At 41.6% G+C, this 25,790-nt stretch overlaps 1 protein-coding gene across 1 annotated transcript; it reads right to left on the bottom strand.

Moving 5' to 3' along the window:
• Positions 1-1,964: 1,964 nt before the first annotated feature.
• LOC148027197 (uncharacterized) lies at positions 1,965-16,868 on the bottom strand. Its single transcript, XM_087691735.1, has 5 exons — positions 16,323-16,868; positions 15,939-16,186; positions 15,589-15,833; positions 3,047-4,127; positions 1,965-2,960 (listed from the first exon to the last, which is right to left on the bottom strand). The coding sequence occupies exons 3-5, from the start codon at positions 15,827-15,829 to the stop codon at positions 2,042-2,044; spliced, it is 2,241 nt and encodes a 746-aa protein (XP_087547861.1). The 5' UTR covers positions 15,830-15,833; positions 15,939-16,186; positions 16,323-16,868; the 3' UTR covers positions 1,965-2,041.
• Positions 16,869-25,790: the final 8,922 nt, after the last annotated feature.

The following is a 25,790-nucleotide window of genomic DNA, read 5'->3' as shown; positions in this document are numbered from 1 at the left end:
CAGTTATGTATTCATCTTGCTTGGCTATATGTTGAGCTTCTTTACACTTGCTCTTGCTTTCGCTTGCTTGTGCTCTCACTCGAGCTTCTCCCTTCATGCTTCTCACAAGTTGTTCGCAAGATTTTTCAAGATATCACTCAAATCTTAAGAGATTCTTCATGAAACTAGGACACAAGGGACTTCATCACTTCATTAAGATTCTCTTACTGCAACATGATTTTGAGGCTTTTTTATATACTTGTTTTTATGCCCAATAATGAAATATTGGTGAAGCTCTTATTCTTTCAAGGGTTCAACTCCCAATGTATGATATACCTCACACAACTAGCTTGTACTCTAGCTCCAACCTATTATGCTTCATCCACTATGTTGCCATGAAACAAAATTAAGCCATGCCACTCATGAGTTTTACTAGATTCACCACACTTATCTTTCTAGCATTGTAATCCGAATGGACGAGAGAGTGTTGATGGCCTCAAGATTTAAGTGATACACTTCTAAAGCCAACATTACTCCTTCGATCCCCAAGATGTCATCACTCCTAGCTAAGAGAAGAGAATAGAGAAACAAAGGGCAAGAAGAAGAAGATGGAGATAGTTTCTCCCATCAATCTCTCCCTCACTCTCTTACACTCTCCCTCTCTCACTTGACCTTTTAACCTCTCAAGTATGGAAGTGAGAAGGAAAGAAGAAAAGAAAGCAAGAAGAGAGAAAGGGCTTCTCTCTAACTAGTCCCTCACTCCATATCACTCTTTCCCTCATCCTCTCCCTCAATCTCAAGTTATGAAGGTGCAAGCTGATAGAACAAAAGATTTTTACACATTACACACATAGGGTTTACTTTCGGGGAAGGACTCTCAACCTTGTCGACTCTCTGATTGGTCTCTTATATCCAGCTTTTCATGTTTAATCTCTTATGTCCCCTTATAATGCTCGATGTTTAGACTAAGCCCTAGTAACCTACCCACAGAATATTGAAATGCATGCATAAGATTTTCATATTTAGCCTACAAGACGTTTAGTGTGTACAAGTGTGCTAGATATTTTAGTTCTAGTTGTAGGTTTATACAATTTGCACAAGAGTGAATCCAATGATTAAATTTTACAATGACTACTTTTCACATATTGCAAATACCTTACAACTATATTAAATATAATAACCTAAACTTGAAGCCTAAGTAATGAATAAGGATACAATTTTAACAAATGCCCAAGGCCTTAAATGTCTCTAAGAATTACTCCACTATTTACAAACCCAGCCTTAGTCGCTCGTTGCTACTTCCAATTGTGGTCATCACTTACTACTTTTAAAAGTTAATTTTTAAGGCAATTGCTATTTGTTTGTTTTTTTGGAATCAGGTCAATATTTATCCCCTCTTAAATGAGTGTCAAATCCTTGGAGATAGCTTGTAGCACACACTAGGCATGGAATGCTAGAAACTTGAGTGTTGTAATTTGTTCTAGAAGCAACGAATGTTATGATTGGTGGATAACTCATGATATTGAACAAATGGAATGCATTTGGCCTCCTTATATGGACAATGGTTGAAGTCATAGCGAATGACAAGGTTTTACAAATAACTTTGAAGTAAATGCTAGTCTTCTTCTGCATAAAGTATATTTTTTAATTTCGTCTAGTACTAGACAAGGCATGCCTAGATATCCACTATCGAACTTAGTTTTATCTTTTATTCCACGAAAGCTTAATTTGGCTGAAGTGCGTGCCTCTATGATGCATGTCTTCTGTGTTGCACTTTATGAGAGTGGCAGGAAATGAGTGATTACACAAGAAACTTGGTGAAGCATTTGTGAGCCTTTCAATGACTCCATCAGTGAATGCTGAGTTTATGTGATTTCGCATATGTTACCAAACCTCGATCCATATATAGTTGTGCCTTGTGTCTGAGCTGCATCTTCTATTGCAGCAAAATAAATTACAGAAAGTTCGTAAGGTCCAACTTCTTGTTCAGGACCTTATTTTGCAGTGCTCACAGCATTGCAGGCTGTAGCTTTCCACTTTCCACTCCATGGTTTACTTCCTATTATTTGACTTCTGCAGTTTTCTTTTGCTCCTGTTGTACTGGTTTCCACTGCTTAGCTGGCTCACTCTTGCAGGAAGAGACTACTTGTGGAACATGACCCTTCACACTCCGATAGAGTAAACAATTTCCTTTACTCGGACTTTCCATCCGAATAAGGTCTGAGAACTCACAAACAATATCCTTGATCTTAGAATAGCCTAAAGATTCAGGATCCAGAGTAATGCCAGTATCCCGTAGGAAATCCCTCTTTATCAAGGAAATATCATAGCCAGTGTTGAGGCTCGGGACTTCAATAAGCCATGCCTTGAGCCTCTCTAAAACGGGATTTGTGGTGGGTCTTACAATGCCTTTGGCCTGTTTAGATCTGTCACAATGGACATCTACCACCACTTTCTTGTCCACAGCCTTAAAGGGAAGCTTGGAAATTCCATTGTGTTTTACAGGGCACAGCACAAGTAGCCCTTTCCTTACTTCTTTAGTACACACAATGTCAGAGAACTTAGCAAGAAGCTCATTGAACCTTGAACAACCAAATTCGCTGGGATCAAGGTAAATACCAGTGTCAGATTCAAAGTCCTTGCGTATCCCAGATACGTCATAGTTGACCACTGAACTTGAGGTTTCAAGGAGCCAAGCCCTTAATTTCTGAAGCTTTTCAGATACTGTAAGACAGGTAACAGGTTTCCTTGGCTTGCCTCCAACACAATTTCGTTTAGCACTATAGACATCTGGTTTACTTCTAATTCTATAATAATTGGTGGCTATATCTAGATTGGTACACACGCAAGGCCACTCTGTTCCGTCAAGTCTCAGCCACTTCTTCCTGATGGCCTGATTCAGGAGGTGAATGATTTCAGCCACAGAGAGGCATTGTATCCCTGGTAGCCCATTGTTCTTCAGAATTTGTGCTGCTTCATATCTGAAGAAAATTATACAGTTGCGCTCCTTCAATTCCCAAATAAAACATGGAAAATGTGTATCAGCACAAACATTCAATCTACTTACTTGCTTTGGGACTCGAGCAACATTCGACAAGTATCAGCAGAACATAGAAACTGGTGCAAGTCCATCCACACCTCAACTGGGTACTTGTGATGCATATCCTCTACGTTGGTACAGTCCCAAAGTCTGCAGTTCAATGGGAGAAACATCCTCAAACCTCCAGGTCCATTTTTCAATTCCACAATATCCCCCCGTTTTACTGCTAGCTGCAGCATCTGCAAGGCATTGGCCTCTTTGAGCTTCTTGTCCCAGAAGCACATGCATTCTTGCAAGTTCACCTCTGTAGGTGAAAGCCCATCCTGGCTCAGGATTCGCAAAGCCTTCCTGACTAAGTCCACTGATGACTTATGATCTTCTGCAATGTTCCTTACAGTTCGTTCAGGCTCCTCAGTGTGAAGATTAGCAACATGTCCATTCGAAAGGTCATGAGATGATGGATACACGGCTCCTTGACCCGTTAGAGAGCTGGATTGCAACCTCCCTGGAAAATTCAGCTGTGTATCAGTTGGCTTCAGGAACCTTGTGTTGGGATCTGCTCCGTGTCGAGGACCAGAATATGGAAAGGAAGAAGGCATATCTTCTTGCAGATTTAATTCCTGATCGGACAAGCTTTTAGGTGAAGGTGAGTATACACTTCGATCCGTATGCATGTCAACTTCCCGACAGATTCCCTCTACATGCTTCTTCTCATCAGGAACAAGGTCATTCAAATCAAAGGAATTATCTAACCTGGAAAAATAAGTAGGTTCAATCCTAGAAACCTCTCTCTTGTCAGATGGCTTCATCACTGAATGAGACTTTGAAACAGGTCCATCCTTAGCGTCTAAATGTTCTAAGGAAGATAGAAGTCCTTTTGCTATGCTTGTCCAGTACCAAACACTTGTAGCAGCTCCAAGGAGCGCAGGTTTGATGGGTTGATCTGGTCGAGCTAGAAGAACGTTGTATCTTTTCATTCGGAGGCGATGCAAAGCGTTAGCAAAATCACCATCACCTGAAATTAGAAGAAAATGAGCTGGAGGTGGATTGTCTAACGCCCAGAATAACATGGCCACCAAAATAGCTTTATCAGCTGCATCCTTGTTACCTGGTGCAAAGTGAAACAATGCACAAGATTTGAGATGTGAACTGCTGCTTTGACTACAAGATATAAAAACCACAGACGGTGGCTAAACTAGAAAGGTTCAATGGTTTAATTGCTGCATGCATGTAGTACAACTCTGCATGATAAGCAGTTGCCTTGATTTGATTTAGTAAAAAATTCTATGAAGCACACTGCAGATTGTTAGCATTTGAGATGAGAACTGCTGCTTTCACCATCAAAACACAAAAACCAAAGAAGCTAGCCAAACTAGAAAGGCTCAATTGTTTCATTGCTTCATGCATGTATTGCAACATTGTAGGTAAACCAGTTGCCTTGATTTAATGCTGGAAAAGAACTATGAAGCAACCATGCAAATTGTTAAGCCATAGTAATGTTCTGAAACAGAACCTACTAAGTATTCGCCTTGTCCTTCATTTTATTCTACATTTATTAAATGACCAAATTTAAGCTCACATATCATGCTCACCACTTCAATCCCCCTCATCAAAACATCTTAAAAACCATTTCACTGTACAAGAGAGTGCATGCAGCATGAGAGCTTCCCTTAATGGTAATGGGAGGTCATGGTGGACTGCTAATCAGTGACAATAAAGATGCTGTACAATTTCACCTTATATGACTTGACCAACTATCATGAGGATGTGAAATTTTATTGTTCTGCTTAGCATTTGATTAAAAGTTATTCAAACATGCAAAAGTGACTTGCACGTGACATGCACATTAATTAGTTCATAGTTGCGGGACCCAAGACCCCGAAATATCAATTGATGAACAAAGGCAAAAGTTGTGATAAGCTATGTCTGATAGGTACTAGGTGGTACCCTGTGTAAGATTTTGGCCTAGACCAATTTATTGGCCACTAATGTCAATGATGATATTAGAGATTAGGTATAATTAATTAATTAATGCCAATCTAAGGGCTAATAACTGCTCAAGGATACTTGGAAGACAAATTGGCTTAGCCAATTTATGTACTAGATAATGTTGAAAAATGGGATTAAAAGGTTACCATTTGGCAAAACTTGCCCATGCAAGTGGGAAAAATGTTTCTGGGGGGCAAGTGGAAGTCTATTCCAACCATTGTGAGAGGGAAGGAGGTTGTTAGAGAGCAAGGAGATGCTACTATTGTGATTTGCAGCTACCGAGAACCAGCCCTACAACAGGCAACAGCAATTTGGAGCCCTCAAAGTGTAGGTGGCAGCAGCTCAAGCTCCTTCTAGTGCAAGTAATAGCATAGAGGACAGGGCAACAGCCTTTCTGGCAGTCCTAAGCTATAGGTAACAACTTTAATGGCTGTTTGAGCAAGGTAGTAGCAATTTTCCGGCCTTTCTTGCGATAAAACTCTAACATTTCCCTCTCTACAGAATTCTCTCTCATCCTACAGTCATCCCTCAAGTTATCTCAAAAAAATCCAACCATTTGAGTCATCAAAGGTCGAGATATTGGGAAATCTTTGCTATAAATTTTTAACCCTAATTTACAACAAAAATTAGGGTTTGACAGCCACCTCGAGATATGTGCTCCGAATTGAGGGCCTAGGACTTGAATTCCAACAATTGAAATTAAAGAATTTCAGGGAGATTCAAGAGGCCAGCCAGCCCATATCGGATTTGGGGCTTAATTTGTCTTTCAAGGAGTAGGGTGACGGCCAATCCCCAAGCAAACCAAGAGGCAAATTGGTTTGGAGGCTTGCTGGTTAGTTCTACCAGCAAGAGGCACTTGGATTAGCAAAAGAGATAAAAGGATCTCAGTTGTACTCCATCCATATGCGATAAAAGTCAAAGAGATACTACAAGGGGCACCAACAACTAGTTATCCATTGTCCAAGATTAAAGTGGTAAAGTATGCATTTCAATTTATGTGATTTGGTTACTCGTCGTAATTAGTGCTTAATCAAGTTATTTACAACCCTATCCAAGGAGAAAGGCTAGTTTCATGGTTCCATTGCAAGGATACCATCGACTCCCCAAGGTACTTGATTAAAGGTCAAAAGCTTTGCTCTAGTGCTGAAATTGTATTCAGTTGAGCATAACAATAAGAATGTATTTAGATAGTGAGATGGAATCAAGCAATGACAAAGCCTCCCAATCTGAAAAATTCACAAAGTATTGGGAGAAATGTAATGTTTGATCTTCGACAAGGTACATAGCATGGGCAATAAGCTGATAATGTTGGTTTAGACCAAAAAGTGGGTCCTTCTAGGCCTTTAGAAATTGACAACCTAGAGATGGAGAGAAATTTGATGAATGCTTTAAAGATTAGCTAAGAGTATTAGCTGAAATGCTTATGCAATTGGCAAAAGATTCTCGATTTATGCACTTATTGTACCCCATAAAGAGGGCAACAAAGGCATAGAGAGGAGACTGGTAGCACGCAAATTCCCATGCATAATCACATTACACTAGTCCAAAGTATGCAAATAAGAATGTTTCCTAATGCATTTGGTGCTCCTAGCATGTCACGTATACATAAGGGGCTAGTCAATCGGATACAATGTTACCTATTAGTTAAGTTGGAATTGCAACAATGTGAAAGTATAAAGTATCACAATGCTCAAGATGGAAAAAAACCTAGAACCTAGTGGAGGTTTTGAGGCAAGTAAAGGTAGAGGTGAACTTTCCATGTGCTTCTTACTGAAGCTTCAGCATTGTTTCTGTTAGCCTACCTATTTTAGCATGTCAGTCAGTCTATCATCTCCTAGTTGTGATCTCATGTCAGAGTCTAGCAGAAGACAGAGGAGCTCTGTCAATTCATTCAGCATTTGTGTGTGTTTGCATTTCCTTTTTAGGTGGCAGGCAGCCCATTTTAGGGCATTTTCTGTAGGTCGGCCAGATTTAGGGGTGGTCAGCCAATTTTGGCTGGCTGCCAGCAAGTCAACCAGATTTGGGGGGTTGGGACTATATATAGAAGCCCCCCCCCCCCCCGTCACTCATGCACTCTCTTCTGCAGATTTCAGCACTCTATGTCCCATTCCTCTCCAACATTGGTGCTACCATTCATTTCAACCTAATTTGGTGCCCTCACTGACGCTCCTGACTGCGTGCAGGGACTGATCAGTCCACATCATTATATTCAATATTCATTTCAGTCAATGCACTATTTCTTTTTTCATTTTCCACTCTCTCTCTCTCTCTCTCTCTCTCTCTCTCTCTCTCTCGCATTGCACACTCTCATATGGTATCATTGCCTACCTGAGAGCACGGAAGAGAGATTTCTTAGAGAGGACACCAGCCATCAACCCCCAACCTTCCACCTTCAAATGCAGCTGAGGCAACCACATCAGACATTACGTTTGGCTGCACGCGGTATCCTTAGGAGGAGATGACCTCATCTAGCATTGCATTTGGTTGTAAGCGGTATCTCCTGGGCCAAGGTGGCAGCATCCATGGTGGTTGGCTATAGTTTTTATATAGTCAGCACATTCTCTTTCTGTCTTGTATTGCCGATTGCTTGGTGATTGCAAATTTGAAAGATGTCTTACAAATTCACAAGCTTTGATGACTTGGAGGAGGAGCTCCTTTCTCAACACTCGTCTGAGCAAAGACGTGAATATCGGAAGTTTCATGATCGACGACAGGAGGAGTCTCCTCAAACCCGCCCTTCCTTTGTCCATGTATCTCAAAGGGATCCATCTACAGTGAAGGCTCCGTCAAAGAAGCCTCCATTGGATGTTTGCATGCCTTCTCTGATTCCCTCTATTCAGGTGCTTATACTCCCTTCTTTACCCAAGGAAGACAAATTGGATGGTTCCAACTATTCATTATGGTCTTGTAAGGTGGAGTGTATCCTCAACACCTTCAACCTATGGGAGCTTGTTTCCTCACCCATTGCTTATCCCAAGGAGGACCCTGATGATGGGGTCTCCATGGACCGTGCAGCCTTATTGGATCGGCTCAACTCTCCAGCTCAATCCTTTCTCTTCATGAGTCTATGGGATTCTGTTCTTGTACATGTTCGCAAGTTGCACACCATGGCAGAAGTGTGGAAGAAGCTTGCGTCTTTGTATCAAGACAAGACGTTTGCCCACAAGATTTCCCTTGAGAAGAAATTGCGGATGCTCAATCTTGATGATTCTTCTTTCATGAAGGAGCACATCACGATCCCTTTCGAGGATATGGCAATGATGCTCCTGACTCAGCTGCCGTCTCCCCGGTTTCATGTTTTCTACACTAGCCTCATCACCTCAAGAACCCGTGAGAAACTCTTATGGGAGGAGCTTTCATCACTTGTCTTGGAGCATGACGAGCAACCCAGAGAGGTGGGGGCCAATGGTTTTGGCTCCACCAAGGCTATTACTACATGTACAGGTGGCAAGAAGAAGCAGCAGCAAAAGGAGAAGGCCAAGGACAAGAAGGAAGAGGACACAAAGGATTTGAAGGAGAAGAAGCCCAAGTGCCCACACTATGGAAAGGGCACTCATCTCGAGAACAAGTGTTGGCAGAAGTACCCCCATTTGAAGCCCAAGGAGAAAGATTCGAAGACAACCCTAGCCACAACAGAGTCTGTCTTTGTGCAAGGACAAGAAGGAAGAGGACACGAAGGACTTGAAGGAGAAGAAGCCCAACTACGCACACTATGGAAAGGGCACTCATCTCGAGAGCAAGTGTTTGTAGAAGTACCCCCATTTGAAGCCCAAGGAGAAAGATTCGAAGGCAAGCTAGCCACGACAAAGCCTGTCTTTGTGCATGAATTTATTGAGGAGGACATAGCCCTTGCTTCTACCACTCAAGAGAAACCTTGGCTCGTGGATAGTGGCGCTTCTTCTCACATGACCTTCAGGAAGGATTGGCTTTAGGACATCCATTCTAGAGGGGGCACAGTCACCATTGGTGACAACTCTATTGTTCCTATTCGGGGCATGGAGACTTACCTTTATTCCCTAACAAGTAGTCTTCTTCTGCCAAAGTTCTTTATGTACTCTATTTGGGCTTTAACCTATTGTTGTTTGTCCATGGTCTTACACAACCATGTACCCGAGTCACTTTTACCCAGGATGCAGTTACCATGGAGGATGCTTCTACAGGTGCACCTCTTTGGACAGGTACACGGGAGGGTGGGCTCTACAAACTCACAACCTTAGCTGTGCGATCTTCCCACGAGCTTGGCTTGCTTTGGTATGCTCGTTATGGGCATATTCATCTTAATGCGACACAATGGGCTTCTCGAAAGACAATGGTGGAGGGACTTCATGATTTCTCTCCTCTTCACATTTTATGCCCTAGTTGCTTGAGGGGCAAGCAACATAGGCAACCTCACCCACACGTTGCCTCTAGGAGGACTTCTTCACCACTGAAGTTGGTGCATCCCGATTTTTGCAGACCTATGGGCACAACCCTTGGGAAGGCTATGTATTTGATGCTGATTGTTGACAACTTCAGTCGTTGTATGTGGCCTTGATTTCTAGAGTACAAGACCGAGGCGTACTCCTAATTTTGGAGTCGGAGTTTTGTAGGGACACAACATCCAGGTGGATTATTCCCATTCGAACACCCCATCGGAGATGGTGTGGTGAAGCGCGCGAATCGGACCATACTGGGGATTGCCCGTTCGATGCTGGAGCATAGAAGTCTTTCTCATTCTCTTTGGGGTGAGGCGGTGGCTAATGCAGTTCACATCCACAACCAATCTCATTTTCGCATCTTCGGATGTGATGCATTTGTCCATGTGGACAAGAAGAAGAGGAAGACGAAGCTCGACTCGAAGTCGAGGGAGCTTATCTTCGTGGGCTATAGCGCCACCATGAAGGGATATCAGCTCTACAACCTAATGACATGGAAGATTGAGGTGAGCAGGGATGCGATCTTCGATGAGGCTGTGGTCTTTGAGGATACGATTGATGGTTCTCTTCCAAGTGATACTTTGTTGTTGACTAACCCTCCCTCACCTTCAATGCCTCTTCTTCCTTTCAAGTTGCCTCTTAGCACCCCTCCATCTTCAGCTCCTCCCTCTCCTATTCCTCCTCCTTCTTTACCCTCTACCTTGGCTTCCCTTCCATCTTTGGTGGATATGACTACATCTTTGTTGAGTTCTTCCAACCCTTCACCCTCCCCCCCTCAGGAGTCTTCTCAGGACACTCAACCATCCGAGGGGGAGCCTTCTTCAAATAAGGAGAATAGACATTCCCTTGGTGAGGGGGAGTCCCTTCCATAATAGTGTATCAAAGAATGATGAGGAACATAGAAAACATTCAAGAATAGTGTTCAATGATCTATGTAACATCAGAGGGTTACTAATGACAAGAAAAGTGAGTTCTTTTTGCATCAGATCCACTTTTTGGGGCATATTTGTTACCAGTCAATGTATAATTTGCACAATCATCTCTTGCCTATGACCCTCAATCTAAGGTAGATGTGAACATTAGGAGCTCTGAAACCTGGTCTGTCATGTGCTTTGACGGAGGAGGCAGCTCTGTCTAAAGCATGAATTTCTTTTTTAGTTGATTTTAGGTATGTTCAAATTGGATAGCTGTTTTCCAGCTTCTGCATTTCTCTTTCAGTGGATTTGGACTGCATTCACACTAGCCAAGATGAGGGCAACCAGCTATACATCGGCAATCAACATTTCTTTATTATTATTTTGATGACTATCAAGTCCGTCAGCATTTTTTGGCCTTGGATGTATGCAATCAGTCAATTTTGGGCAGATTTAGTTATTTGTAGCTGCCCCCCAATCGGCTGGTCGTCATTCTTTTGTAGATATTCAACACACTTCAATGTTTAGAGCACTCCTTCATCTTCTGGTGCTACCTTCCTCTTTTCAATTCTTCCATTTTTTGCATTTCACCCTTCCCTCCTTCATCATCAACCTAATCCAATGGCCTTACTAGTGCTTTGGGCTGCATGTAGGAACTGATCAGTCCACTTTTGTATTCAGCATTCTTTTGGAGTTCAATGCAGATTTTCTTCTTCAATTCTCTTCTTTTATTGTCGTCTTTCTCTTCCCTTCTGTCTCCATGTTCGTGTTCCTCTTCCATTGCACACTTTCACATGGTATCATTGCCAAAGCGAGGACTCCAAGATTCTACGAAGGGGAAGACCACCCTCAGCTTACTGTTTAGAGCAAACTTGTCGCAAACAACGGAAATTTTCTACCTTGTTCAAGCCTTCTACAAATTGTGCAAGGCATTTTCAATTTCTTTTTGCAAGATATAGCTGATTTCTCTTTCGTTTGGGCAGCCCAACTCCAAAACACATAATATTCATATGTGTTTGTAGGTTCTTTTGAAGAGTTATGGATCACCAATTTAACAAGTTTGATGATCCAGATGAGGAGACCATTAGTCCTCTTGCAACAGGTGGTCCCATCAATCAGCTTGTCGCAAAGATCGATGTTTAGAGCCACATTCTCACTCTAAATGATCGAGAAGATCGGGGCCCCCTAGTTGTGTACATGTGAGATTCACATGTGAAGTGCACACCAATTAAGTCACAATCATGGCCTAAGTACTCCAAGTGAGAGCTGGGTGACATTGGCAAAAGTTGCATAAATTTATGCTAGATAGGTACTTGTGGGTGCTTGATGTTAGTTTGGGTCTAGGCCACCTAACCCCTCATACGAGTTTATAAGAGTTTACATGACAGCAATTAGGATCGGGGGCCATGCTAATGTTGGTTGCAAGCTGCCCAAACATCAAACAAACAAGACAAGATCCTGAAATAGTGTATAAATTGTCTGAAAATTGCAAAAATTCAGGTCTATCTGCAAGAAAACAAGCTGAACGTTCACAACTAAAGCTTACCTTACCTTACAAGAAGAGAGCTTTCAGCATCACAGAGATGACCACGAGCTAGTATGCAGTAGTTGGAGCAAGCTTGAAATAGTTCAAGCGGGTGCAGCAAATCCCAAAATGCATAAGGAAGAGGCAAAATGATCATGCAGCACAAAAACAGGACTGTTTGCTGATCAGCCCTGCCATTATTCACTGCCAAGCAATTGCTACCAAGACTGTGTTTGCTGATCAGCCTTGCCGTACAGCTGCTGATGTCATTGTTTCTGCTGCCACCTGCATTTTCTGCCTATAGCTGCCACCCTGATCACACACTACCTCCAGGAGCTGACGACTACTGCATTGTTTGCTGCCAACTTCATCAGAGCATTCTTCTGCCTCGGCCCAGCGTATTTGGGACACTATAGCCTCACTGTTGTTTCCAAGCATTTACAGCAGTTGGTCACTGCATGAAGACTGCCTACTGCAATTTGGGATCCATTCAAAGTATGAGACAATCTCCAGCTCATCTCTGCCCCAGTCCATTCTGAGGTATGGGAGTTGCAGGTCTTGTATTTACTCTTGCATTGTGTTCATTGCTTTGAGCATTGATTCATTCTTCATTATCTCCAAGCTACTCTTCACATCTCAGTTCTACTGTTTATCACTTTGTGTTTTGTCGTACACTCAACCTTTACCTTCTATGCTCGAGTATTTCTTCACACCCTTGAAGTACACTACACTCCACTAACCTACAATATGTTGGGTCAACTAGTGTCAATTATGCCTTTATGCACAAGATTATGAAGGATATGATGCCTACTTCTATTGAGGAGGTTCTATCACATGATAGATGGCAACACCCCATGCAAGACAATCTCGATTCCCGAAACAGAATCAGCCTAATAATTTGGTTTTGTGCTCTATGAAGAATGGTGATTGGGGTCATATGGATCTATAGGACCAAGTACAAGGGTAATAGACCTTGGACAAACATGTTGGGTCAACTAGTGTCAATTATGCCTTTATGCACAAGATTATGAAGGATATGATGCCTACTTCTATTGAGGAGGTTCTATCACATGATAGATGGCAACACCCCATGCAAGACAATCTCGATTCCCGAAACAGAATCAGCCTAATAATTTGGTTTTGTGCTCTATGAAGAATGGTGATTGGGGTCATATGGATCTATAGGACCAAGTACAAGGGTAATAGACCTTGGACAAACACAAATCTAGGCTTCTTCTAAGAGGATTTTCCCAAAAGCTAGGATTTGATCAAACCATGGCCTATCGATCATTCGGATGACTACCACTTGGATGATCATGGCATTGGCTTCCCATCACATGTGCCCTATCAACCAAATGGATGCAAAGCCAACATTCCTAAATGGTATCCTTCAAGAGGATCTTTTGTAAAGCAACTAGGTGGTTTCGTCATAGCATCACAAGTAGCTTATCTATGGAATGGATGTGAAGAGACCACAAGGTTTCATCATAGCATCACAAGTGGGTTATCTACACAGTGGATGTGATGCCATTCTTGCTAAATGCTGTCCCTCAAGAAGATTTGAGTTGACCAACCACCAAGTTTCAATGACCTAGGATCACATGATCCTGTTGACTGCTTGCGGAAAGTCTTCAATGGCATGAAGTAGGCACTTTCAGCTTGGTATCAACAAATTGACTGCTTCCTTCTACAACGTGTCTTTTAAGCACGTGTATGGCAAACGCTGGGAGAGAGGAGAAACACAAAAGAAGATGATGATGAACAATGAATCACTGAGTCATGCTAAGTGAATCAAGTTGATACACCAAAGTCGAAGCTTTGATAATTGCACCATCCCGTACGATCAGGTAGCATCACCTGTAAGGAATCTACACAATGAAGGGAGCGAAATGCAATCCTCTAGCAATAGATATCGAAGGTAATGTTGAATGGTTAGGGAAAGGACAGCCAATTGTAGAGGGAGCAAAATGCAATCCTCGGGAAGTGTCAAAGATGAAGGATATGTTGAAATCCCAATGAGATGATGGTTGCTATGAAGGCGACCACATGACAACCAATTGCAGAAGAAAGCGCAAGAATATCTTAAGAAGATCTCTCCGTGTAAGTGGCTAAAGACAAGCGACTGCTATAGGTGGCTTGAAACTGCTGCAAACAAAGCTTGATGATGACACCAGATGAGAAGGGTTGATGCCAGATGATGTAGGCTGCAAAGCACCATGCGGACATGGATGCAAAAGCCTCAAACCATTGTCCTCCTCACACACCCTGAGGTATGAACGGCAATGGAGAGGAGGGAGAAAGGAGAGACGAATATGGAAGAGAATGACATAGTGTTAGAAGGAATGAATAGGGGATGATGAATGAGGGAAGTCTGTGCCTTTTTATAGTGCAAACTATCTCGAGTGGTACTCATTGAAGTCTCTCGAGTGGTGCCCCAGCTCTCTTGGGTGGCACCGGAACACTAAATAATGATCCAAATAAAGCCTTTTTTGGGGCTTTAAATGGAAACCAAAATAGGAGTGAAGGAGGGGAAATTTGCTGAATGACTTGGTTTCTCAACAAGTGCTATGATAAATGTCAAAACATACAAGAGATTGGTTGAGTCCCCGATTTGGCTTATTCATACCCAATGTTTTCTATACATCATTTTGAGTTCTTTCATATAGATGCCTCTTAATTCCATTGGAAAGGGTTGCTAGTTTTTAAGACTTGTAGAGCACCCCGAGAAATGAAATTATGTATGGCAAGGGGAGGCTCTCTACCAAGTTGCATTGATTCAAATTTAGCAAGCTACTTAAGACACTCACACATCCACTACAAGTTTCTATTTTAGTCTAAACATAGTGCTATTGTTTGGAGTACCAAGCAATAACCAACCATCACTCTTTCTTTTTCAAATATGGAGTATAGAATTGCTTGTTCTACAACCAAAGATGATATTTGATTAAGATATTGACTGAGATTGGCTTTCTTCAACAAGAGCACACCATTTTTCACTGTAACAATCAAAGTTGCCTGGCCAATATCAAGAATATTATGTTGTGAGAGGGAGTGTTCATGGCCACAATTATCTCTTGGTTTTGGACCCTCCACTAAGTCAATGACAGACATTAGGAGCTCATTCCAACAATGGTCATCTTGGTCCAACTTTACTATTTCAATTTTACTATTTTTGTTGTCAGTGTCATTTCGGGCCCACCCTATGTTATTTGAGCTTGGACACATCTTGTGTCATCAAGTCAATGAGAAACGTTAGGAGCTCTATCGAATTGTGGTCATGTAGGTTCATTTTGGTCCACTTTACCTATTTTGTGGTTAGGGTCGTTTTGGGCAAGCCCTACATTATTTGAGCCTCAAATACATCTTGTGTCATTTTAAATTCTAATCATATATCTATCATGGGGTAGCTTGTCACATTGGCATCTTGTATTCTTTAGTCACACTCTTTCCCGTCTTCAATCTTTGCATTCCTAGCACCCTCACTTTATTCACATACTATGACATATGATATAGGCCAACTTCATTTTTGCTCTTCTATTTTCTAACGTTCATTCACATATTCCTCCTCCTCTCATTCAAATAGTCCTAATACATACTAAACCATAAAGCAAGAAGATATCAATCACTTAGTTATAAATTACAAACAAGCTTTTCCAAAATTTTGTTAGATCTGCTTTGGTTGCTAGTAGTGTAAGACAATATAAGAGAACGGTTAGAAAAAGAGACCACTCGGGATGTGGTTGATTGTTATGCCTGTACTGGAAAGTGCCTCCAACGTCTTCTGCTCCAGATGTTTTGTATCACCAAACGCATCAATTGTAACAGGACCCTTCAAGTTCGCTTGATGCAGTGCCGAGCTAACATTTTGAGCTATTAGATGGGGGTCAACATTGCGTGGAACGGGGCAATTTTCAATATCCCACCAAACCGAAATTTTGGACGTGCGCATATCATCAGATGCCATCATAAAGCTGAGAAATAACAAAAGTCCATTACCCTCCATAATGCCACACAAAAATAACCATTGCAACCTGAAACTGCTCTTTCCAAGGTTTGCTAAGATGAAGAACGCAAACCTTTGTGCTCACATGAACAGGTCCTTTTCCAAATTATGATTACGTGCTCGTTCACAAAGTCGGCACTGTAATGTTGCCTGATCTCCTACTGAACCGGCCACACCGCAATGACTGAAAGTTGGCAATTTTACAACCAGTCCTCTCTTTCGCGCTATAAGAACTTCTTGTCAAAATAATCGAAAAGGACTTGCAGCAAATAACGAGATGAACGAACACAACTGCTGGAAAGGAAAGGCTCGACGCAGAGCCTGCAGTATTATGCGAAGGCAGAACAGCGTCATACTATTGAAGCAAAGATGAGGATAAGCATACACAACTATTATGTGAATGCATATAAAAAGGAAACGTAGTGGAATGCAGACTGGACATGAGAATGGAGCGTACCTGCGCCTACGGCGAGAGCCTGAGGTTAACCATGGGACTGATAAAAGAGCGCGTGTTTTTGAGGAGGAAGGCTCCACGCTGCTTCTCGTCCGAGCTAAGGCAGCATAACCGCGTTATGGAAAGGCCCTGAGGTTGAAGGCCGTGGGAGCGATACAGGCAGCGCTCGAGAGAGAGTCTGTTCTCTTCTGAGAACGAAGGCTTCCACGCTCGAGAGAGAGTCTGTTCTCCTCTGAGAGTCTGCTCAAAGGAAGAACATCCAGCTTTCCGACATCACCGGCCGGGGACGTCAATAAAACGTACCAGATGCCTCTCCAAGAGCAATTTTTGCACAAGGAAGGAGCGGAGATGCTAGACAAGGAAGATGAAGGTAGCATTTTTGCCTTTTAGACTCCACCAGGAAAAGAGATTCTACTCACTGAAATGCATTGCTTGAGGGGTCTTGAGAGGATGGAAAAGCAAGGTCAAGATTTGACAGCTAGCTAGCTACCCACATCGAACTGGAACTCTACACACCATTAATGCCCTCCCTTCCCATTGTTGCACATCGAATGATCGATCGACGGCACATGCAATTTGGCCATAGAGGCTAGAGCTTTTGGCCATTGCCCTTTACATTCTTGCTCTTTAGTTATCATGCTCGGATGTGAGCAAAAGTATTTGAAACTTTGTGGCTATTCTTGTAAGAGAACATCTAATTTCCCCAAGGTGCTCTCCAAGAAAGTTTTTAAGCTTCACAAACAAATACGAAAACTAATATTGTCATGACATTGTCAATGTGTCATGTGGATTACCTACCTCCCTTGATATCTCATTGGATGCTCCAAGCCTAGATTCTCTTGGTGCTTCCGATGGTTTCCACCAAGTTGTCAAAGCATGTTTCCACCAAGTTCTCAAAAGCATGTTTCATGTAGCAAAAGGGTTCGTGCAACGTTGGCATAAGAAATAAAAACCAAACTTAGAAAGCTTAACCAACTTAGACAAATACAATATTGAATGAATGCACCAAAATGCAATACATGGGGATGTGGCACTCACTAATGTATATGGAGCAATTTTCACATCACATAAATTTGACAACCCATAAACTATATTCAGATTTTCTTCTTCTACTTCTTCTTCTTCTTCTTCTTCTTCTTCTTCTTCTCCTATTCAGATTTTCTTCTACTTCTACTACTTCTACTTCTACTACTACTACTACCACTACCACTACCACTACCACTACCACTACCACTACCACTACCACTCCCACTCCCACTCCCACTCCCACTCCCACTCCCACTCCCACTCCTACTCCTACTCCTCCTACTCCTACTCCTACTCCTACTCCTACTCCTACTCCTCCTCCTCCTCCTCCTCCTCCTCCTCTCTCTCTCTCTCTCTCTCTCTCTCTCTCCAAAACTAGCCTTTCATCTAAACAAAAGTTATGGGAAAAGAGAGAGAATTAACCTTCAACTAGTCATATTTTAAAAATTTGAGAGAGAGAGAGAGAGAGGGAGGGAGAGAGGGAGGGAAAGGGAGAGACTAACCTTCAATTTAAAAAATGAGAGAGAGAGAGAGAGAGCTAACGTTTGATCTAACATTCAATTTTTTAAAAATTAGAGAGAGAGGGGGGGAAAAGGAAAAAAAATTTAAAAGGCAAAGATTGAGGGGGGGTTTAGAGAGAGGGGGTTGAGAGAGAGAGAGAGGAAGAAGAAAAAAATGAGAGAGAGGGAGAGAGAGAGAGAGTGTGTGTGTGTGTGTGTGTGTCTGCATGCATGCGTGTTTATATGTGTAAAAAAGAAAGAGGGAAAACGCATGTGTGTGTGTGTGGAGAGAGAAATGAAGTGAGAGAAAATGGGGGAGAGAGAGTTAGTAGAAAAAAGATGAGGGAGAATCTTATCATCTATAACTCTTGTATGTAGGGGAGAAAGAAGCCAAGAAAACCATGTTGCCATGTTATCATCGTAGTGTTGCTTCACCATAGCTTTAGGTGATGGTGTGATTCCACTGCATGGTAGGTTGGCATGATATTTCGGGGGGGGGGGGGGGTGCAAAAAGTGAGAAAAATAAATGTTGTATGATAATTTTGCTTCCATGGTGATGTTGCTTTGCGGTAGCTTCATGCTAAGTGAAAAATAAAGTTCTACGATAACTTTACTTCCATTGTGATGAGTGAGCAAGGGAAAAACCTTGAGTCCTTTCAAAATCATTAGGAAGTTGGTGATGATGCACATGACCCGCATTTTGATTGGTGCTAGGAGGAGAGGTTGTAGGAGCCATTATACCTTGCAAATGTATCTAGGTGGCAAAGGTTAGATTAACTATTTTCTTTCAAGGCTTCCACTAATTCATTCATTAGATCATGATAGTTCATTCAAGGAAGCCCAGGTTGTAAAGAGAGATCCTAGGTTTTGAAGATTATCATATTCATCCATTAATAGATCCTAATAGGTCGTACAACCATTATATCCACTTGCATCATGAATGAGTGCTCAAAAATTTGACCATGCTTTATGACATAAAGAGAAGATGAAAATGAGAAACTAGTTAACACACTTCTCACACTCTCTTCCTCACTTTCATCCATACACAAGAGAAAGATGGAGCAAGCAAGAGCCTTTGGAGCTATTGTAAGATTAATTTTAAAAAAATAGGCTTTTTTCAAATGGCCGAGAGGTACAAATAGCTAGAGTTTATATGTCTATTAGACCTTAATACTGACCTCATGTAAGGCCCCTAGTAAGCTTGGCTATTCTACATGCCTCATTTATCCAATCACTTACAATTTTATGGCATGCAATTACTTGAATGACTATTTACGTGATTGCAAAGATTCCTTTTTCTGAGACAACTAAAATTGTTTGAATCACTTCTCCACTTGAAGCTAGAATGACTTAACAAAACTTAAGTGGGATGCCATATAGACAATGGTAGAAGTTTAAACACTCTTAAGTACTATGATTGTGCCAACAAAGGATAAGGGGACATCCCACCTCTCATTGACGTTGGCTTGGAGCTTCTTCTTATACCGGTCAAACCTGTGTTTAAGTGTCAAGCTAAAATCTATCGGGGTGCCTAGGTAGTGAACCACCTTGAAACCATAATCTTTCAGTTAGTCAATAGGCTCCTTCCATGAAAGTAGAATCAACTCTATTTTGGATTGCTTTATAAGTGAGGTAGAAAAAATAGCAAATTCAGAATGAACCTCCAAAAGACCATATATTGACTCCTTCCCTGCAACAACAATGGAAATGTTGTCATCTGCAAAGAATTGAGTTGCCATCATATATGCATATGGGAGAAAAAGGCTTTTGATGGTACCATCTTGAATCCTTGGTAGATGAACCTTCTAAGCTGGAATGGCTTAGAGAAGTTACCATTTATGTTGATTATAGCTAAAACATTGGTGAATAGTGTGCCCACCAAAGCCTGAGAATGTAGGACAAACTGCAAAGCAACCAATATCCCTCTGATAAACCTGTGAAGAGGAGACTGTGAAGTGAGGTTCATCATGCCATGGTTAAAAGAATTGAGCATCATGCTCGAAGATCTAAGATGGTTTAGCATGACCACCAAGTCATTGCCATGACAATCCCACAAGGTTTAGAATACCTCTACCGAAAACCCATCAAGGCCAAGTGCCTTGCCATGTTTCATGGAGAAGAGAGTAAATTCAATTTCTTCTGAAGAGGAAGGGTGTTTCAAAAGGAGGGCCTCTTCAAGAGGAACTGGGATCATGACATCATGAAGGAACTCCTTGAGGTGCTCATCATAATTTTCTACATTTGGCAACTTAGAGCCAACTATTGCTACAAGATGTTGCTCAAAGATTCAGGTGATTGTGACTTCATCAATGTGTAGCAAATGGCTTTGATCCTCCACTATTGTAATCAATTCCCTTTGATGCTTCAACTTGAAGGAATCAAAGAAAAACTTGTAGGGTGCATCCACAATCACTTGCCATTGCCTTTTAAGTTGGACCTTGGCAGATTGGACTACAAGAGCTTCTTGGGCCTTCATATACAACTCCATGTCCACTAGGAAGTGCTAAAGATAGAAATCTAATGGGGTTGCCTATAGTACTTCTAGAGTAGACTGTTGAGCCAAGACAGTGGCTATTATCATTCCTGTACCTAACGGATTGCTTCAGTGAGAGCATCCAGACACTTCTTCCATAAAAAATCAGAAGTGATCGTGCAATCTCTAGTTGCCTCCCAAGATTCCCTAACTTTAGCCATGAACTTCGTATCACTTAGGAATGATGTATTGAAGTGGAATGGGGGAGTGTCTTTGTAGCTCTCACCTATAATGATGATCCTAAAGTTTAGCAAAGTGGGGAGATGATCAGACAAAGTTACCTCTAGTAGGGCCAAATATGATGGTCGCTTAGCCAACCACTAACCACCTAGGGAGACATAAAAGCAATCAAGCCTCATTGCCCTCTAGGTTGACCCCCAATGTTTGTTGTGCCAAGTGAAGGATAGGGGGACACCATTTGCAAGTAGCATGGCCAAATCCGTGAGATCACATGCATTGGAGAAGGCCTCCCAAGCAAATTTCTATTCCATTATCATGCAACTGGTGATATCATTTTCTTCTTACAACACACAAATACACACATACACGTGCGCGCATGCACACGTACACGTGCTAGTGAACTTCTCATTATCAACTTGATTACTAGTAAATGCATAATTTTTATGCTATCTTCCCCCGTTTCAGTTATTTCCACTTCTTTTTTCTAAACAATCATATGAAATATGGCCTTTTAGACCACAATTACAACATTGTATGTTATCGTAATTTACATTATGTCTGCCACATCCTCCATGGCTCCCTGTGCCTCAAGAGTGGCCGCTACCACCTATATATGACTACTCATGTGAGAGACTATCCTTGATTTTTCCCATAATAGCCACCACCACAACCTCTATTACCATGACCTCTACCTCTCCTTGCATTAGAATAGAGCCCCTATTCTAAACTATTGTTGCTTTGTGATGAAGATGTAGCAAGTCCCAAATTTTTATCTTCTAATATCAACATAGATATTAGATTTGCAAAATCAGGGATGGTGTCTCTTATGTTGATGGAGGTTCGAAATTTCTTGTACTCCTCACCCAAGCTATCCAAACATGCAGCCATTATATCATCATTATCAACTAGCACTTTAATAGATCCAAGAGCTTCAATAATATTCAATCCATAGTAGTCATTAATGGATAGATTGCCAGAACACTAAATATTGGAAATTCGAGATAAGATCATACATTGGAAATGAAGCTACTCCTCAAACTTTATACCATACCAATGGCTATATACTTGGATCTAAAGCTAAGTGCACCTTATTTTATTCCTACCTCTTTCCTTTCTCACCCCACCCAATGGGCTCATTATGACTTAGGAGCTCTAGTCCAACTCCAGCCAAAAAATCATCTTGATAATATGACTACAAGACTTTAGGTCTATGAGCTACTTGAAGGCCATAAAATCCATGAGAATTCTCCTAACCACAATGGGAAACCATTGAGATATCATTCAATCTGATGAACTTTCTCATACTCTCCCTAGGTGTTAACCCCAACACGAAGAAAGCAAAAGGAAATAAAAAAGACGCAGGGCAAAGGTGGAAAAAAGGTAGCCTGATTGAAGAAAGAAGAGGAGAAAAGGCCAAAAGCGCAAGGGCAACCTTAAAAGTCCAAGGCAAATGCAAAAGGGGAAAGGTGCATTTTAAAATACAAAGGCGCACCCTGAAATCTTGTAAAAGAGTTCCAGGCTCTCTCCTGTGCAAATTGTAAAGATAGACGGGCAGTGGAGAAGAAGCAAGAAGGATAGGAAGGAAATAGGAAAAGAGGACCTAGGCCAATGGCCGGTCATGTTAAAAGGGGATGACCGCCCAATGAGGAGTAGGGCATGTATAAAAGCCAAAAAGTGGAATGAGAAGCTCATTCTTGTGTGTGGCCAAAAGTAGCTCTCTTCTTCTTCTTCTTCTTCTTCTTCTTCTTGCTTGCTTGAGCTTGTGCTTGAGAGAGGGAGTGTGAGAGTGTGAGGGAGTGAGTGTGTGAGGGTGAGGGACCGTGGGGTGGAGAAGCTCTCCATCTTCTCCTCTCTTCTTCTCTTCTCTTCTCTTCTCTTATCTTGCTCATGGTGATGGAGCTTGGAGCTTGGAGCGGGAGGATCGAGCTTGCTTGAAGCTTGCACTTGGATCGTGGAGCTACCGGAGTGTGCGGGAGAGGAGGCAACTCGATCGGCATGAAGGTAAGCTCACTACACCCGGTAAGCGTGAGAGCGCGTAGGCTATGTGAGAGGTAGCCATTAGCATTCGGCTTGAAACGCTTGAAGTAATAAGTGGTCCGTGGGTCTTGGCGCTTGAGCGTGAGCTCCCACTACACTAGGATATCCATGTAGGTTTATTTAGTGTTGGTTTGAGTGGCTTCCTTGAATAAGTTATCACATTCACAGTAGGCTCCATGAACTCTTCTATTTCCACTATATTGATTGAGGGCATTGGTGCCCAGTATAGGAGATTATTGATGCAACCCTAGTGGATGGGTCTCAAAGCATTCCAACTGCCCTTGCCATCCCCCTTTTCAAGCCATTGAATTGGGCACATTATAATGGTGGACCTCCATAGTATGAGTTGTTGTTTTGCAAATCGCATACCATTGCTGATTGAGACCACAATCTATTTCCAAGTGCTCCAAATTATTAAGTTTGTTACACTAGAGGGTTTTTGGTGCAGCCTTCCAAGTGCCCTCTAAGGATTTGCAACCCTTGTCCTTCTTCAAGCACTTTGTGGGCTTCATCCCATCCTCCTCCTCAAAGTCCTCATCTTTGTCTGGTACTTTCTTCCTCTAGGTGTCCGGTTCTTTGTAGTCACTCTTCCATAACAATGCCACCCTTGCATTGTAGAATTGGGGTGATGATGATTGAACCAATGACAATTTATATTAATGGAGCACTCATTTGGGCATGACATAGTCAAGTGAGGTGGCTACTTTAGTTGCCAATAGTTCAAGGTTACAATAAGTGTTTGTGTTGCCCCAAGTTAACCAAGTAAATTGCATTAGCCTCGATCAGATAATGTGTGCCAACGTTCAAGTCCTAAGCTTAGGCAATATCTCTCAAGTCCAAGATCAATGTGGCCAAAGATTCGTAGTAGGGAGCAAAGGGATATGAGTGTGGGTGAATGTATGTAGCCTTAATTGGGCTATATAGGGTATCCAAAGCCAAATACGTGCAATGGTGCCAATGTTGGCCTAGATAGGGTCAAATAGCAATGCAAAGGGGCCGAATTACAAGAGGAAGCCCAAATTGGCAATTATCTAAATTGTGTTGGTCAAATGAGAGATGATGGTTGAGGGTCCTTTCTAAGTCCATATTTCTCCTAATGGTTGGTTGGTTGAAACCCATGTTGCTCCTTCAAATTGAAATGGAACAAGAAAGTGCCACTATTTAGTTACTTCCCTCCAACTTCCAAATTTTCAGATCTCATGGCAATATGTGGATTGGAAGGTCTTCGATGCCTAGCAATTAGATTTTATTGTTTACCAACCTAAATACAAGGCGAGCAAGCTATATGTGGTAGAAGAACCAACAATGGTGTGATAGCTTATGTTAGGTGTAGGAATGACTAGTGAATATGAAGGTTGGTACCGATGTGCTAATCAAAGCAATATAAAGTGAGTAACCAAGATCGCCAAAGTGCTGCAGTCCCTAATCTATGCGAAATGCATAATAGGACTACTGTGCCTCATACATAAAATAAATCTCACTATTACTATAAGTAGTACAAAGAACACACAATCTAGTATTAGGAAATTCATAGGAAACGCAAATATAATGACATTGGAACTTGAAAATACATACTACAACACTATTATTTGGAGAATGTAAGACACAAATTGAAAAGTATAATGGACAAAAATACAGAAAGACAATATCACCAACAACTGTTAGATCCCATATCTCATTGAAATCCATCATACAACAAGTTGTGAACATCAAGAATGATCGAAAAACAAGAATGACACCCTATTTTCCTCTTTAGGTCTCACTAAAAACTCTCTACAAACTGCACTTCACGAGGGATTTAAAGATTGCTTTACACAGGAATAGTAAAGACTAAGGCTCTAAACCATGCTAAGGGCAAACATAATGCATAAAGTGTAAAGCCATGGCTAATAGGGATAATTCCATTGTAAGTGACGTCTAATCGCATGCATGCTAGAATATATATCACATGTACATGCATTTAAAGCATGAAATACTAATTTTAGCAATTACACTCAGTGAATGGAGCTAGTAATAAGTGTGATATGTAAACAACATTGAACATGAAATACTAATTTTAGCAATTGCATTCAGTGGATGGAGCCAGTGTAAGCGTGATATGTAAACATTATCCAGCATGACCATATTATGACTTTAAAACTCTCATTGCTCTACCTCCAATGACATAGACAAATGTCTTACAATGAACAACTTATGCCATGCATAAGGCCCAACACTTTTGCCCTGACTCCATCTATTGGCGTCCATCCTCCACAATTTGCTTGATGAACTCTACCATGGAATGTGTTGTGGCAAGGAAAAGGAACATCCCTATGTCCTTGAGCACATGATCAGCAAAATGCATGGCATCAACTGTCGGGAGTTCCATTACAAAATTCCATCCCCTAATCCATGCACGACACTGTCTTCGAGGAGATGAATCACCATGATATCACATGTTGTGTTTGTAGTTTCTTCATCAACCCTCAGTTCACCTATGTGTGTGGTTGGCACATCCTCTACTATTGTAAGTCCATAATCTCAAATCTTATTCCCCCCACAAAACGACAAATCATCCTCATTGACATTGTATTGTTGGAGAAGGGGGAGGGGGGAGGGAGGGAACATAAGTCACCCTTATTCACTGATAGCTGCCACATCTTCGCACTTTTAGTCCTTATTTTTGCATTCTTTCCTCCCTTACATATGGTGAAACATCACTATTAATATCGTGCAATGATATAATGTTTTTAAGCTCTCACATCATTTGATCATGACATGTGAAATTCATGAGCATCATTTCTTTACCATTCTATGTATGGGCCACGTTTGCTATCACTATATTTTCTTTACCATTCTATGTATGGGCCACATTTGCTATCACTATAGATCTAAGACCTTCAGTTTTTTCACGCTTTACATAGTACAAAACATTCTTGTTGTTACTTCAATGATGAACAAGGTTAATATGCTTTCACATAATGAGTTTTTTTGCATAAGCAAGCTTACCATCTCGGTGCTATGTAATATGCATTGTTTTATGGGCAGTGGTCGGAGACAATCCTCTTCACACAACCCAAAAACAAGATGAAAAGGAGTTCTAGTAAGGTGACTGACTTTTTTTGGGAGCTAAACTCAACGAGAAACATTGACAATACAAAATTTGAACACCAGCAATCCTATTTTCATATAAACAATGACAATGCCTCTTGTAGC

The sequence above is a fragment of the Lygodium microphyllum genome, chromosome 13, assembly GCF_053477565.2.
Source record: "Lygodium microphyllum isolate KBCC chromosome 13, Lygodium_microphyllum_v1.1.10, whole genome shotgun sequence".
Taxonomy (NCBI): Eukaryota; Viridiplantae; Streptophyta; class Polypodiopsida; order Schizaeales; family Lygodiaceae; genus Lygodium; species Lygodium microphyllum.
Note: the sequence above shows the minus strand (reverse complement) of the source record. Positions and strands in the feature narration are given on the sequence as shown.